At 39.7% G+C, this 17,587-nt stretch overlaps 1 protein-coding gene across 1 annotated transcript in view; it reads left to right on the top strand.

Annotated features, from left to right (window-relative positions):
- LOC144769217 (galactose-specific lectin nattectin-like) overlaps positions 1 to 17,314 on the top strand; it is a 99,832-nt gene extending 82,518 nt beyond the window's left edge. The window contains exons 6-7 of the mRNA XM_078653260.1: positions 11,473 to 11,548; positions 17,008 to 17,314. Of these exons, the coding sequence (XP_078509386.1) occupies positions 11,473 to 11,548; positions 17,008 to 17,026 (95 nt within the window). The 3' untranslated portion in view covers positions 17,027 to 17,314. The remainder of the gene's footprint in view (positions 1 to 11,472; positions 11,549 to 17,007) is intronic.
- The last annotated feature ends 273 nt before the right edge of the window (positions 17,315 to 17,587 follow it).

The following is a 17,587-nucleotide window of genomic DNA, read 5'->3' as shown; positions in this document are numbered from 1 at the left end:
TACAATTTGTATTTTAGACGGTTTAAATGCTTCTAAAAGTCCCACAAAATGTGCTAAATCCTGAACACAGCCCACGATTATTGTCTGGTTCAGGTGTCTAAGTTGACGTCTTCTGTCATTATATAGTTACTTCCCAGAAAATTCTGGTAATGTTATTCTGCCAATTTAAATTACCAATTTTGGCCTCCGTTTTAAAGACTATAGAACATAAATTGGTAACTGCCGAAATAGAAAAAGAAGTTTAGGAAGTATAATCATAGTTATATAATTAATTCTACCAGAGAGGTGTAGTGGTAAATGTCATAGCTTGAGAAAACATTTTTTTAAACTCTCTGCTGATACGTTGACAAATGTGCTTGCTCCTGCTGTAGCCCATGGCTTTTTTTTCCTTTTCGTCTTTCCCCGTCACACCTGCACCCCCCTCACCCTTGATACACATATCTATACAATACCGCTATAAGCTTGCTGGTGTATGAATTCACTTGACTCCTGCTCCCGCCTTATTTAATAATCGAGTGTGTGCTATACTATTTTTAAAATGTAATTGTTAGTTGGCTCCTGCCTTCGCCCTTTCAAAATTGAATGTGTGTATAACTGTTTAAAATTTAATTGATCATTGTCACACAATCATTCTGCACTCACTGCTGCTACACCGAGCTGTGTTGAATACTTGTGGGGGTGATTTTTGTTTTTAAGTCGGACCCGCATTGGCGGCCATTTTGGGTCAGCGCTCTAGACGCTGTACCGTGCTCAAGTGATTTAAAGCCCGATGATGCGATCGCGCAGCAGGCGCGCCGCTGGCGTGCCGAAAGCGTGCCTAAGGCAAGCTTGTCTATGCCCATCCGTACCCCCCAGGACCAGGGGCCACGACCTCTGGTACTTCCTCTTTAGTAAGGTACTGTTATAGCTCGGCTCAGCTATTAGGTCTAAACCTCACTCCTGAGTTGAAATGTCTTCATTCCCTCGATCCCTATAACTCCGCTTAGATCTGCCAGCACTATCCTTTTAGGTTACGGACACTCCTCCCTCCTCGAGCCTTTGCGGAATTGCCCGTTAAAACATTTAAAATTCTTTCACTTAATTGTAGATCTCTACCTAAACATTCCACTGAGTTGCACATATTATTGACAGACGAAAACCCAGACAGATATTCTGTTTCTTACATAAACATTGGCTAACTCTGAGTCTGAACCTGATATTGTCCAAACCCTCCAGTCTGATTATCTGTTACAAAGGTTGGATAGGTCGACAGGAGTAGGAGGGGGGTGGATATTATTTATAAAAGCCATCAGAGCTGTCAAACCTTTGGAAGTCCTCTGAAAGTGAGAACATTCATTTCTCCATAGGTTTTACACCCCTGCTCTCCCTTTCAGGTATTCTTATATATCGTCCTCCTGGACCTTTTGCCTAGTTTCTATCCTCCCTACCGGAAGCAAGCACAAAATTAGCTAGCACTGCTTCCAATTCTATTATCCTAGGGGATCTAAACATTCACTTTGATGATCCTGCATCAAAAAGAGATTTAGAACTCTCCTCTGATCTCGCAGCCCTCCAACTTTGGCAGAAGGTAGTCCAGGCTACTCATGTGAAAGGGCACCTTCTTGACCCTGTTTTTTCAAATCTTCAGGAGCTGCTCTGCTTTGAGCCTACACCCATCCCCTGGTCAGACCATCATTGGATCTCTCTTTACTGGCCCCCTAAGGTGGTCATCCCTTCCGTTCGACCTACAACAAAAACAGCTCGCTGCTGGCGAAAACATCCGTTAGATGGATGGGCCCTCTTCTTAGAAGGTAGCATACCTTCTATAAATCCAGATCCTGGAGTAGCCAAAAACCAATTTAATAGGTGGATGGAAGAGACCTTAGATTGACTTCTTCCAAAAAAGACCCACCAAGTGAATTTAGGGCCCAAAAAAATCAGTATTGTATACTCCCTTACTCCGTAAACTAAAGCAGATTTGTAAAAAATCCGAGAGAGCCCAGAGGAAACATTTCTCCCCCTCTAAGAAAAAGAAATATAGGGATACTATCAAAACTTGCAAAACTGAAATTAAAAGGGCCCAAGCCTGCCACTATAATGAAAAAATCTCCTGTGCAGCTAATTCACCTCGTGAAACTTTCCGTATTGTTAAAAAACTCTTGCAAGCTACAGCCGCCCCTGATGTCCTCGAGCCAACAGATGTGCGCTGCAACGAACTTGCAGAATGCTTTCACAACAAAATCCAATCTATTCACATTTTGTTTTCCGAACCTGACATAAAGTTTTCTATTGAAGAAGCAATTGTCAGGAGTGAGGTGTATTTGCTGAAAGCATTTCCTCCTCTTGACAAAGAGGCATTCCTAACCATGTTAAGAGTGGATATCCTAGAGATCCTGTCCGCCCTAAAATTTTGAAATCAGTAGCTGGCTCTGTAGGTCCTTTCCTCACAGATGTGATTAATTCTTCATTGTCTTCTGGGATGGTCCACTCTTCATGGAAAAAGGCGCTTGTAAAGGCTTTGTTGAAGAAGCCTGGCCTAGATTCCGACTGCCTTGCAAATTACTGACCCATTTAGCTCTTGCCCTAGGTAGGCAAAATCGCAGAGAAACATGCTAATATGACTCTCTCTTGGCACCTTGAAGCTGGAAGACTCCTGCATACACCCCAAACTGGGTTTTGCCCCTCTCAAGGGACCGAAACAGCCTTGCTGGCAGTCGTGGAAGACTCTAGGAGGATCCTTGAGGCAGGTGGTTCTCTAGCCATGATATTGTTGGATCTTAGTGCTGCATTTGATACGGTTAATCACTGTATCCTAATTCACTGACTCAAAGATCTAGGTGTGACAGGTACAACCCTCAATTGGTTATGCTCTTTCCTGGAGGGTAGATCTTTCCAGGTCTTCGAGGGAGAGGCCATTTCAAGCCCTAGGCCCCTTTATTGTGGAGTGCCTATGGGGTTGTCCCTGAGCCCCCCTCTCTTTAATGTTTTTATGGCCCCTCTTGCGGACATCATTCTACCCATTGGGTTGCATATAATTACATATGCCAATGACACACAATTAGTGGTGGCATTTAACTACAAAATTAGTTTCCCTACTTGCCTTGGCCCATGCCTCGAGGAGGTGATGAGGTGGATGTGTCATTCCCATCTAAAACTGAATGGTGACAAGACCAAGCTTATGTTGCTCGGTAATCCCTCCCACCTCGAGGTTTCCTCGATCTGGCCAACATGTATGGGCCCTGTGCCTGTCCCCAAATCAGAAATAAAGAGTTTGGGTTTCTGGCTTGATTCTGAGCTTAAAGATGAGTGGGAGCTCGCACAGCGTTGATGCGATTTGTGGGTTGTAAAGAATTCTGATTCTGAGCTTAGCTTTAAAACCCAAGCAAGGAAAGTTGTTGCCGCTTGCTTCAGCATTCTAAGAATGCTGCGTAACGTGGGGCCTCAGATACCCCCTCAAGCAAGAAAACTCATGGTCCAGGCACTTGTTTTATCCCACCTGGACTATGGCAACGCTCTTGATCTCGGTGCGCCCTGTGCGGTCTTCAAGAAACTTCAAACCATTCAAAATTGTGCCGCAAGGGTTCGTGAGGGTATTCAAAGCCACCAGTCAGCTAAATCTGCCCTTAGGTCTTTTCATTGGCTTCCTATTCAGGAAAGAGTCCACTTTAAATCTTCTGCACCACCCATATGTTGCTAGGGGGTCTGTGACCGGCTATCATTTCTTCCTTTGTCCAGCCCTATCAAGCCAACAGACGGCTACATTCAAATGACCTCCACCTAGCGTCTGTTCCAAGAAACAAGAGGTCCAGAAGTGGCAGCAGGATCTTCTTTTACAACCCTGCTAAACTCTGGAACTCCTTGCCACTTCCGCTACCGAAAGAGCCAGACCACACCATCTTCCACAAGAGGCTCAAAAGCCCTAGCGCGGGGATACCTTTGGGTAACCATGCACTTTATTAATGATATTTCATTTCATTTCATTACAAGGCCCATTGCACCCTCATGATTCTAAATACCACACTTAATATTGCAACAGACCGACAAACGCACTATGATATTTCCATGTAGAGATCACTCCTTATTTTCTTCTTCTTTTAATTTCAGTGCCTCTTTTACCTTCATTCTTTGTTGTGCTCCTCTTGTTCAAGTTTAGAATTTACGCGGCAACTGAATGTACTTTATTATATAACTGGATTTATGAAACAATGGCCGACTCTCTTTGTGGTACTCCTGATACAATCTGATTGAGTTCAGCTGAGTGGCGCTGTGGAGTAAAGCACAAGGTCAAGACTGATTTGCAAATGGCTGGGTCCAAACTGGGGTGGCATAGTGTGCAAAAGAACAATGGATTTAACCCAGATCTTTTGACTGGGGGAGAATGTTTGCATTGGCAGCATTCCGTCCATAATTTGTTTGTTGTAACACTATTCACCCTAAGTGGGATGGGTATGCCCAGAAATGGGTCCTTTGTTCACTGTGCCACTTGATTCAAGCTAGCCTGGCTGAAGAAGGGTGACATACCCTGAAACCGGTCCCAGGATGCTTGTTTCTGGTGCCGGGAGGACCTGGCCTGGCAGTTCTGTCTGGACTGTTCCCATGGGGCAAAGGATCAAGACTGATTTGCATATGGCTCGGTCCAAACTGGCGTGGCATAGTGGGAAAAAGAACGATGGATTTAACCCAGATCTTTTGACTGGTGGAGAATGTTTGCATTGGCAGCATTCTGTCCATCATTTGTTTGCTGTAACACTTTTCACCCTAAGTGGAATGGTATGCCCAGATGGGGGTCCCTTGCTCACTGTGCCACTGTATTCAAGCTAGCCTGGTTGAAGAATGGTGACATACCCTGATACCTGTCCCAGGATGCTTGTTTCCGGTCCAGGGAGGACCTGGCCTGGCAGTTGGGTCTGGACTGCTCCCATGGGGCACAGGGTTAAGACTGATTTGCATATGGCTGGGTCCAAACTGGGGTGGCGTAGTAGGCAAAAGAACGATGGGTTTAGCCCAGATCTTTTGACTGGAGGAGAATGTTTGCAGTGTCAGCATTCCATCCATCATTTGTTTGCTGAAGCAGCAAGCCAGCCAGCAAGATGTACCCTAACTGTCACTAACTGTCACTTACATGAACATTTCCTTATACCCCTGCCTATGCCATTCGATTCAATTGCTATGTGATACTGTTAAAATCCATTTTGAATCATCATGCAGACTTTATTGAAATTAATAAAAGTCAATAACTACTGCCCTAGAACAGGGGTCCCAACCATTAGTTAGAATGATAATCTATCCATTAAGCATGAATGATTCCCTTTTATTTGCAGTATGAGTGGAAAGACATTTACTGGTACAGCAAGTATTTCCACAAAAATAATATCCAGTCATCATGAATACTAATTGCTTGTATCAAAAGACCGATTTTCAAAGATATAGATTTTTCCAAGAAAACAGTTGTACAAGGAAAACCCAATCAATGCTGGAAAGATTTAACGATTATGCTGGAAGGTAACTAGTCATTTCCCTCCAACATCTTTGATATATTAGTGTATTTTGCAGTACATTTGGCCAGTAACATTGGTACACAAATTTGGCATTTACATATGATTGGAAAAGAGGGTTTGGGGAACTTTGCCTCTACAAACGTTTTAGATATTTAAGATGACCCTTGTAAAATCCCTGTTTGTTAGGATCAGAGGTGCTATTTATATGAATATATCAACCCCTTCCCCAATCAGTACTGAGTTAAATAAAGTTTTCATACCCTATGAAACGTTGGTATTTCAAATCAGCTGGAATATAATGTGAGCAAAGAAACAGTAGTTAATAGACGGTACGTATTTTGATACAATAAACACTAACATCTGCAGTGTATTTCCCACAATCTATTATAAGAGGATGTTGACTGCACCAGACGGATCCCAAGCTCTGCAGTGGTGGATTTCATTGGGTGCAATACATAGTGCAACCTGTTCCTTGCTACTCATAAAGAGAACCTTAATTGCATATGATACTTTTATAACATGTTGTGCCAGCAATATTGGTCAAAAGGGTGAAGAGAGCTTCCCATGGACCTACTAAGAAATGTAGATAAAATCAGCTAAATCACATAGGTCAAAAGGTGATACAATGCTTTAGAAAGTTCTATGGCGTATGTTTGCACAATAGTTTTGTAACTTGTGAAAGATTGGTAGGATGAAAGACCAATTTACACTTTAGTTTTCCATATGACAGATGTTAAAAATCAACTTAGAAAATGGAATATACACAACAGTGCCCAGTCATAAGTCTCTTGACAGAATTCGACTGATTGCAGCAGCAAGAAGGAAAGCCACACACCTCTCTCCATTAACACAAAACAAACAAGAAATTCCCAATTTAAAGTGTCATATATGCTATACGGGCTATACTAAGGGCAGTTGTCTTCAGACAATGCTTGCTCGAAAGTTATACTGAAAGCACTTTTGTTTAAACAACACCTAATCGCCATATAACTCCTATCACTTGACATTGAAGTGGTGTGGATTCAGACCTAAATTCATTAACATTGTATATGTTCTTCACACTAATCCTAAAGCTTGTATTATAATGTTGGTTCATTTTCCTCATGGTTTAGCTAACAACCTGGCACCATGCAAGTGTGAAGCAAAACCAGTCAACTGTCCTGGGTTTAATCCATCATCCTTCTTTAGCTCACTCGGCCATCCCAGTTCAGACATGGCCATATGCAAATCAGTCTGACCCTGTGCCTCATGGGAACAGTCCATCCCGAACTGCCAAGCCATGTCTTTCCTGGACCGGAAACAAGCATCCTGGGACCGGTTTCTGGCTAATCAGCCATCATCAGCCAGGCTAGCTTGAATCCAGTAGCAAAGTGAGCAAGGGACCCATGTCTGGGCATACCCTGCCAACTTAGGGCGAACAAAGCAAAACCCCGCAAGTTTGTCCATCTTCCCTTCTTTAGTTTGTTCTGGGTAATAAACGTTTTGTGAATCGTATTAGAAGTAATCCTGTAGTGTAGCAGGGATTCTTCTCCTACACAGAACTGTGCATAGAGACTTGGAACCTCAGTGAATTAGGGTGTGCTAAAACTCACCTTAGTACCCAATATCCCCTACCAGACTAGCATCAGTATCTCATTGGCTCTTCCGTAATACCAATGATTAGACAACCCAGAACATGGAACTTAGATTACCTCAGGCAATGTGGAACACATGAACACTCTTTCGTTATACGCTCATACCAGTCCAAAACAGGGAGTACAAGAAGACACGTGCAAGTTTGAAATATTTATTTCTAATGCTGTGTTCTCATGCACAGTATCTTAGCTAATACAAACAGACATATTATAAGCAACAAGATTATCAGCATAGTTACTATTCCATAAAATACAAAGGCAGAAAGCATGTCATAATGCTAAATGGAAACAGGTTTAAAATTTACCTATATTTCACCCTCCCTTGCTAGTAGGTTATTTTATATCTACAGAAGGTCTCTTGGGATTACAAGGGCAGCCACATACCTCTGGTACTTATCAGAAATGCATCACATCAGATTCTGCACCAGCTCTCAGCATTCAAATGTTCTCCAAGTGTGTGATCATGCCTACGCAGTGCATTAATAAACGCGCCAAAATCAGAGGTGGCCACCGCTGCATACATGTTATGTCTAGAACGTGCCCTGATCAGTCCGAACAACAACCACTGTGTTGAAATAACCTTGAAGGCCTCAGCATTCACTGTTCAGACAAAGCTTACCAAGCAAGGCTGCTAATATAGAAAAACATATTATTCTCCTGTGAAGCAAAACACTCTGCTAGACTCTAAACATTTATTCTAGTGTGCCGTGTGCAAAAAGTAGCAGAAATGAAAAATGGCGTTTAAACTTCTAATGAGCTCATGTCAACTTAACACAGTGTAAATGCAAGGCTCAGCCCCACGACAGTAGTAACAGGATTGATTTAAAAGATAATAAGATGTTACTATTGAACGCTCAGCCTCATCTGATGACATTTTAAGTCAGACCTTAAAACATTCTTACAATCTTTAGATAAGAATGACAGTCTACAACAAGTTTCTTCCTTTGCTAATATTTCGGAGCTTAATTCTCATAAAAACCAAAGTCCAACTACAGACCACTATCTGTTTAGAGTTTATGTTTAAACATAAACATCTCCACTGGAAAAAGATGATTCCCAAATGTTAAGATTTGCCTTTCTTCTATCAAGGAATACCAAAATGTTTTAATTACTTTTTTGCTACATTTATATTTTCATGGGAAGGCGTTATATTTGCTATTGATTTTACCTGAATACATTAATAAATGCCAAAAGGGAGAAGTGTAATAGTTCCTTTTTTAGCCTTTTCAGCAAGATTTTAGTACAAGATTGGTAAGTTTGAAAAATACATAATTAAATTTTTTTTTTTTATATATTAGTACCCATGAATAATTGTCCCAGATTAAAGGCATTCCCAGTAATTAAGTGTCCATTGGATGCATAGCTATAATACCTGTTCTCTATAATATATATCTTTGCAAATATTACTTCTTCAATGATCTGGTACATTAAATATGGAAAACTAAAATGTTTTAATTATGTTTATGTGAAAAGCCTTTTTGTATTTCTCAGCTCTTGAATCCAAATGATATCACTTATTTTATAGATTTACAGATATATAGTAATTTATAAAGAAATTGTGAGAAAATGGGTTGTTGGTTGACTGGATTTTAAGCTCTGGCCAAGCAACAGCCACAAGTTCTTGCAGGGTGAACAACTGAGGTCACTAAAATAACACACTCTTAACACCAGGTAGTTTGGCACAACTGCCAATCAGGCATAACTTGGAGGCAATGTGTAAAGTATTTATGCAGCACAAAGACAGTACTAAAGTGGAAACACAACACCAGAAAACTTCCAAACGAATTTAGAAAAATAGAGTAAATGTTAATAAATTGACACTGGAAGGAAAAAAATCCAATCAGTAGAACTAGAGTTATGAACTTTATAAAGTTTTAGTGTTTTTAGTTTTAAGTGATCTATGCGTCAACTGGGGACATCTAGTTCACATGTGATAGGGTAAAAGTCAAAGGCTAAGGCTGGAAACAAGAAATGTATTGGGCCCTATCTATGCTTACCTTCAAATTACAAAAAATTCAGGAATAAAAAGTTCTGAGAGGCAACGCTGCATTAGATGTTCAGGAAGTCGTCATTCAGCGAAGCTTAAGTGAAGCATTCTACAGTCCGATTTCATTGCTGAAATGGACAAGGCAGGGGGCTGGATCCAAAAACTGTTCCAGGAGGTCAGAATCCCTTTTGGTGAAAGACTACTGAAACTGATTTTCTGCTGCATTGAACAATGTAGCAGGAGGAGCCACGAAGTCAAATCAACCGGCAAGCAGGTTGATCCCAGTCTCCTCCTGGTCCTCAGAGCATGTTGCTCATTAAATTAGTTGTCGCTCACATCAACTGATGCGGAGCCTTGTAAATCATTTATCACTGGTTCACATAGATTGATGATGTGAACCTTTGAAACCCATCCAATGTAAAAGTGGGTAAGTGTCATGTCCTTGACACATTTGTGTGAGAGCGTAGTCTTACAAATTTATTTATAGACCCTCATAAACAAGGACTTTAAGGTTTAAGGTTATTAACAGCTGTATAAACATGGTTGTTGGCAGCCATTTATATTATATTACACTTTTTTATCACTTATCCAAATTGTACCTTTCCGGGGTAAGTCTCTTTACCCCGATCCATACAATGAGTGCACTTGGGTATTATTTAGCTGTTTGTTCTCCCTGCTACTTAGGAACCTCATGTTTTGGCTGAGTTTACAGTGGTGACATTTATGTTATTGAGGCATTCATTTCTTGAGACACAGTTCTGAAACATACCTTCTCCATGCACATCTCATTTCTACAGTGGTGTATAATTTGTCTGCACCATCAGGAAGTTATGTACTGTGTACCCATTTTATGTTTATGGACAGTTTTCGTAGCCCTCCTCCAGAGAATTCACTAATTTCTAAAGTGGTCGTAGTAATGACTTGCGTTGTAATGGCAGCGTGGTAAAGGTCGAGCGGTGTAAAGACCACGTTGTAAACGACGTTTACCGTGTACTGTGTTTATGTGAAGTAGGAGACTGCAAATAGAGATGGAGAAAAAAAGGAAAAAATAGGTACTTAGGTTTGGTGTGAATGAAAGTAGATGGAATGAATGTGAAGAACAGCATGTGTGTTAACAAAGAATGTGATTTTATTATTTTTCAGCTCTTTTTGTTCTGAGTCCTGGAGAGAACCCTTAAGGACACCTGGAAGGGTTCAAAATGCGTTGACAGTTTTTGTTTGCCAAACAAGTGTTTTGTGTAAAATATACAACCACAGTATATGAATTAATCCATTTTGAGCTCGGTATTGTCACTGCTTGATGGTATGTCCATGTAAAAGAAGGAAAACGTCTAATATTTTTTGTGGATGCCACTTTACAAGGTTTACACATATTATTCCTGTATTGTTTACTCTAAATCTTTAACTGTAGGGAACCAAAGAGACAAACAAAGACATGATTGGTTTTTCGTTCTTATTAAAATGTTTATTGTAATTGTGATTTGTTCAGTTTTGCATGTTTTGTAAGTGAGTCTATCTCTGTGTATTGTAAGTATCACAAAACGACTTGAAAATTGTAAAATATTGTCTGAATACATTTAAAGGATAATAGTACTTTGAGTGTGTGCTCTTTAAGATGAACTATTGATTGAAAGATTATTAGTATTGGCATTTGTTCTGCCCTACCGATTACGGGTCACACCCTTGATAGGTTTAAGAACTTTCTAAATCTGGCATTTTCATAATTGTAATGAACAATCCAACTTAACCATTAAAGAGGGTGTATCATTAAATATCTTTACCTGCTCCCTATTAGAAATTACAGCTTATTAAATATAATGGGGAATCTAAAAAAATATAACCTGTGGGAGGGTTATGCCCCAAACAAGTGTAAAACAAATGTAGTATTTTAGCAATTGCAGAACATGTAAACTTTTTTTTCATTGATATTTAATTACCAAACAATATGTAAATGTTTCTTATCATATTGCTATAATTGCATGTTCTATTGACCTTTTGATGCTGTAAACAAATAGTATTAAATAAAAATATAGGCATGTGTTCAGTATAATATTATAATGCACCAAAGGGATGATTGCTGAACTTTGTAATATCATCTGTTGAAAGCTTCAGAATAGTACAAGGAGAAAAATATGATTTTCTCACTAACGTTATAGTGTAGAAGACTGATACCTCCCCAACATACCCAAACCCAATAAACAATACCATATTTGACTGAGCTCATCCATTAAATCATTATTGTGTATCTCTATCTGTTGAAAGCTCTTCATATATAGTGGAAATAAATATGGAAAATGTTTAAAGACAGTAGTTAAGAATGATGAGGAAAATATAACAGAAACAATGAGACAACACTATTTTCTCTCTGCTCTAGGACACATTAAGTGGAATGATTACGGTCTGACAGGAAATTTTCTACGTTACGTCTGTAAATATTGCCTCCGTAATCGGTAAGACTCCATTATTCATACAGTATTTAAAATATTATAAATTAATTTGAAACTTTTTGCTGTGTGCTACAGTCATGGATGTATCCATTATTAGTTAGGACAAACATTCAATGACAACATTAACTTTTTGAATTTAAAAAACACAGGAATCAGTAGTTATAGATAACAGCACTAACAATAACTTGCGCCTCGGAAATGTACTGCATATGACCTCACAAATGACATCACTCATCACATGTTCAAAGAGATCATTTATGTCATAACTAATCTCAAATTACATTAAAGGCTATTGTCAGAGCCACCACATTCCAACATTATATGATTGTTTTATGTGATTGTTTAATTGTTTAACATCTGCAAAAGTCTCACAACAACATGTGAACCCAAACACCTACCCTTACTTGTATATTACTCTAGCTCTTGCAAGATTCCCACAAGCCCATACATTTAACCTATTTTGCATGCATAATAGCAGAGAATCGTAGTGTATGTATATTAAACTCTGGAAACAAAGAAACCTCTCCACTGGAACCTCTATCTTGAGGAAGATTTTCTCCACCCCCTATGTTTTTTTTTTTTTCCAAGAGACTCAGTTAAAATTGTTTTGGACAGGAATTTACACTCTCTTACATTATAGTACTTATAACTTATTGTCCCATTAGTAGGGTGTGGGGGAGAAATGGCCTCTCCAATGAAAGCTTTTTACAGTATAACACTCACAGAACTACTAAGGCCAACAACTGTGCGTAGTAGACTGTGTGGTTGGACTTGCCTCTCCACTGAGGCCTTGCATCAAGGTGACCAGTGTTTAGAGTATAGTGTAAGGAGATACTACCTCTCCACTCACATCTTTCCCCAGGCATAGCAGTATCAATAATAGGGTGTAGAAAGTACTCACCTCATATGTAAGATTTCTGTATTGCATAGCAAGTATTCAAGGTACTGGGCTCTCCACCGAAAATTCTCCCCAAGGCAATAACCATCTATATTACCATGTGGGAATGGATTTACCTGTTCAATGGCACCTCTCTCCAGAATGACACTCATACGGAGTAGTGTGTACAGAAGTATTGTCTTATCTACTAACACCTATCTCCAGGACAAAAAGAATGTGGAATATGGTGTGGGTAATATGTTGCCTCCCTGCTGACATCTTTCCCTAAAACAACAGGAATACACAGTAATGTCTGTAAAGGAATTGGCCTGCCTGCTAAAGCATCTCCCCGTAGTGAGAGGGGTCTGTAGTAGTCTATGAGAAAAACATACCTCTTTGCTCATCCATCTTCCCATGCTCACAGGTACACACAGTAAGCTGTGGGGACGAACTAACTTTTCTCTCTTGTATGATAAGTCTGCATAGTAGAATGTAGATAGATTATTGACCCTCTCCTGTGACCTGTCTCTTGGATGATGGGTGTGTGAATTTGGGTTTGAAAAGGGACTTACCTCTGATCACAGCTCTGCCCAATATTACATATGTACAAGGGCTGTGTGGGAAGAAATTATCTCTATGCTGAGAAGTCTATCTCACATAACAGCTATAAAGGCTAGGGTATGGACACACACTGGCCTGTTAAGTCAGATATCTCCTCAGACTAAAACCTGTGCAAAGCCGACTCTGCTTAGAGACTGCTCTCTCTGCTCATGCCTTTCTTTATGGTGATGAATGTCCATAGAAGAGAATAAAATCTAGTTGCCTCTCTACTGAGAACTGTCTCTTGGATAACTGGTATGCATGTTTGAATGAGTTGCACACTCAGCTCTCACCCCAACATCTCCCCATGAGGACAGGAATTTAGAGTATGGCGTAGCCAGAGATATACCTTCACGCTAAAACTTCTCTCCAAAGTTGCAACCCACACAAGCACATATAGTCACACTGCAGAGGAACTCCACTATCACATCTGCAATAGCGTATAGCATTGTGTTGAAGCCTTTGTGCCAAGCCATCTATTGTATGAGAGGTCTCTTTATGACAGTATAGACACAAACTGTTCTCTATAGTGATATTTACCGATGTAAGACAACATACTAGGATATTCAAGTAAAGGACTACTACATTACCATCTCCCTTTAGCATAAATGCTGTGCATAGTACAGTAGAGATGTATTCATGCAGGAGGATCTGAAGATGGAAGTGGCAGTTTTTAGCAACATTGCAATACTGTTATAATATTCATTCAATGACAACTATTAAGTAAACAAATCAATAGTAACTTTAAACGTTTTTTTATCACAACAACATAATTGAATGATATAACAAAACTCCAACAACTCTGTAAATAAACATTTAAACAATAGTTAAACTAACAAAACAATCTACTTCAATAATGTGTGCTGTCTTCATCAGCAGCTTGGTGTAGTTGCAGCACCTCAACCACCTCTGCTTGCCAAATAATATTTGGTATGGCATGTTTTTTAATATGAGGTGAGGTGGTGAAGTCTCAGCAACATTTTTCATGCTTATAGTTTTTTAAAAGGAATTCACCAAGGATTGCTTGGACTGAGAAAGCTTGAGCCGTTGAACAGGAGAACCCTTTGTGTGCCTCCACATCTTATAAACCTGGATACGCTGTGCCTGCTTAAGTACTTCCTGCTGAACAACTCACTAATCCTACTACACTTAATTCAGCTCTATTTCTGCTGCTTATGCAAGAATATCATTTTTTCATTCAGGACAAGTTCACCTGCACAGGACAAGGTTGGCAATAAGTACATAATAAGTTATCAAATTATGTTTTTTTCCCTGATTTTACACACAGTTATTCTTTCCTGTTTCTTGAAAAGCGAACAGCTTTTCTTTGTGTCCACCATATAAATCTTTTCTACATCTCTCACTCACAATCACATATTTATATCTAGCATACCCTAACTTGTTATTCCTTTCTCCTGATTTTATAACATGCCATCAAACGTGGTTCACAAAAAGTTTATAAAGTGACACATTCCTCTTGACAAATGTTTCCTAACAGTGATCATGATAATTTACACAACAAATAGCAATATCTCCAATCAAACATCTCATAGGGATAAGATATGTATACATTTTGCCCTAAGAAACATGAATAGTGAGCACAGGCGGCCACTCTCTAAACTTGCTCTTGCAGTAGGATGTGTTTCTTCTAAATTAGTCTTAGCTATGCAAGCAGGAGTAATCACATCATTATTGGTAATTCGACAACAGAGAGTAAAACCAAAATTGAAATTACACTAATTACTCCGGTATAATCAAAATTCTGCCCAAGCCTTCCCCTTTGTGCAACTGCCTTTGCAGGCCCTGGGGTCTACTCTTCTAGGAAATGGTGTGTATTCGCCTCAAACTAGACCTTGATAGAAGGTAGAAGTGAGGCACCGGGCTGTTATTGCACTCTCTCAAAGGTCAGCAGTCATCCTTTGTCTTGCACTAATTGGTTTTCAACAAATGATATCTATAATCACCTGAGATAGCCCTAAAGATAGTTGCACTAAAAGGGATCAAGAACTGCCCTATGGATGCAGAAATTCTGAAGTCCACAGCTACTATTCCAAAACGGATGCACATTTAACTCAGGAGCATTCACATTGTTTAAAAAAATCATACATATTAAGGTAATCTATTTGTCAGGGTTACTTGAAGTTGCAGGCATCCTCCCAGTGTGCAGATACTGAACCCCAAAACAATATAAGGAATGCCACCATCCAAGTCCTGTAAACAATTTGCTGGGATGGCTACGCCTTAGTCACAATGGGCAGGATGCCAACTTTCATTCTCCCTTAGCGAATATAAGTGCTTCCAGAACCTCTCTGAAATGCTGGAGATTTTTGATTAGTTACCAGCAGATATTCAAATCCATTTCCAATTGTCTCCAATAGTCACATTGCCTACATCGGAGAGGAAATAATTAGGAGCTCATAAACACTAACAAGATCAACAAGCGCACTTCAGATGGGCATTAAACAGATTTCTCAGTTTGTCTCAATATGGCTAAATATATTTGTGGTTGTTTATGTTGGTTCACCACTACATAGTATAAACTCAACTTGACAAAACAGAAAAACATATTTACCAAATATTGTCAAACATTTGGGGGCATATTGGGGGCACCACAGAAGCATCACTTTTTTGACATTCTGATAGTGGAAGCCACACAATCATATCAATGAGTTGACGCCAATCCATTCTGTGAGGCTTTGCATGGTCTCATAGATATGACAAGTCACTGCCTTGCCTTACTCTGCGTCCAGGAGGTAATCTATGAGTGTTGCAGTGGGTTTTCCCTTGCAGTACCCATGGATTTTGTCGCTACCCCCCCGATTTACGTAATTACGGAAACCTGGGACATCACCAAAACATTACACCTCCCCAGAGCAGACATAATGAGGAGAAATATTTAATTTTTTCTCTTTTTTTTCTCTTTCCATGCGTGCTGCTTTCTGCTGGAAAGAGGGGAATGCCTCTCAGGATAGTTTTTGTGCCCCTTACAAACACAAAACAATCCTGCCGGCAACTGAGGCACCCTTGAACCAAGATAAAAAGCTGCATATGTTGGCACTAGGCAGCAAGGTCTTGCTGCATTGCCCTACAGCAATATGAAAGGGCAGAAATATTTATGCAATTAAAGTAGTCACTGTTGCACCATGGTGCAAAGGTGCCTCCACTGCAGGAAAGATTATGCACTAAAAACAAACCAGAGAGGCATTTACTTCTTTCGATGTGTGCTTCAAAATGCAGCCCACATGGAAATTGGAAAAACTGAGGACAAATATGTTGTGTCTGCTCTCGGGTGGTGTAAGATTTTTTTTGCTGCCCCACAAAGTTCATTGGTGCTGCATAGGAAAATACACTGCAACACCTATGGAATGTCTCCTTAATGCAGAGTAAGGAAAGGCAGCAACTTGTGCTGCTTTGTCTTACTCCATATCAATAAGGCCATGCAAAGCCTCATAGAGGGTCTTTGCATCACCTAATAGATATGATTGAGAGGTTTGTGCCATTGGAGCCTTAAACAAACTCACACCCTGGTGATGTAAGCCTCTCATAAATAAGCTCCGTGATATTTAGCCCAACAATGGCAAATATGATTGTATTCAGAAACGTGTGACTAGTAGAGTGAATTATTTCAAAGGACATTGGAAATTCCTCTTCCTCAGCCCCTCAAACATTCAGAAATACCTGCAACTTCTTCAATGAATGCTTAGTCGCAGCTATGGGGACAACATGACATTTTCTCCTCCACAAACTTTGAATGTAACCCCTTGGCTGCAGGATTGAGGAATAATGCACACACCAGTTCTCAGTGATTTATGACTTTCACCCTTCGTGTTGTAATAGATTTGAATTTGCGCTGAAGTATACTCATAAAGGACAAGGGTGCACAAATCGAATACAGGGAGAGGTTTAACACTATACTATTGGTGATTGGGGCAACAAATTTAAAGAGCCCTATCATTGTTAATGAATGTATTTTTGTCTTTTTCAGACTGTGTGGCACTGATTAAGTCCTCTGAAACGTATATGAATCTTGGTGTCAATGCCATAAACATGAAAACAAGCATCCAACCAAAAAAAAGCGTCTCTCAGAGATAAGGAGATATCGTAACTGTCATCTTCAAAAAAGTGTGATTTGTATGATTCGTTTACAAAAAGACAATTGCCTAATCAAAGTGAACTGACACTAAAATATGATCACTTATAAACATATTAAAAATGCTGTCTTTGAAATTGTTGTGTTTATTTAGAAATATGAGGACCCTTTCTCTAGAAACATGAATAAACATTTGAATATACATCTGTGCCTACTAAAATGGTTTGTTTGTAAACTAAAGCACTGTGAATTTGAATTTGACCTTTAAAAACCTGTATTTTCAAAACTAAAGTACTGTGAACATGAATCAGATTTCACAGCATTCTGAATGCTCATCACATTAGGATGCGCTGAGTCTTATTCTGATTATATTAGCGGAACACAGAAGGGCATAGCTAGCAAGAGCTCTGGAGCCTTTAAAACGCTGATGGCAGTGTGGACGAGAAGCGGGCATGCCGCTGCAGCACCAAAGGAA

The sequence above is a fragment of the Lissotriton helveticus genome, chromosome 1_1 (genome assembly GCF_964261635.1).
Source record: "Lissotriton helveticus chromosome 1_1, aLisHel1.1, whole genome shotgun sequence".
NCBI lineage: Eukaryota > Metazoa > Chordata > Amphibia > Caudata > Salamandridae > Lissotriton > Lissotriton helveticus.
The sequence above is the reverse complement of the archived record's forward strand: the minus strand, read 5'-3'. Positions and strand labels throughout refer to the sequence as shown.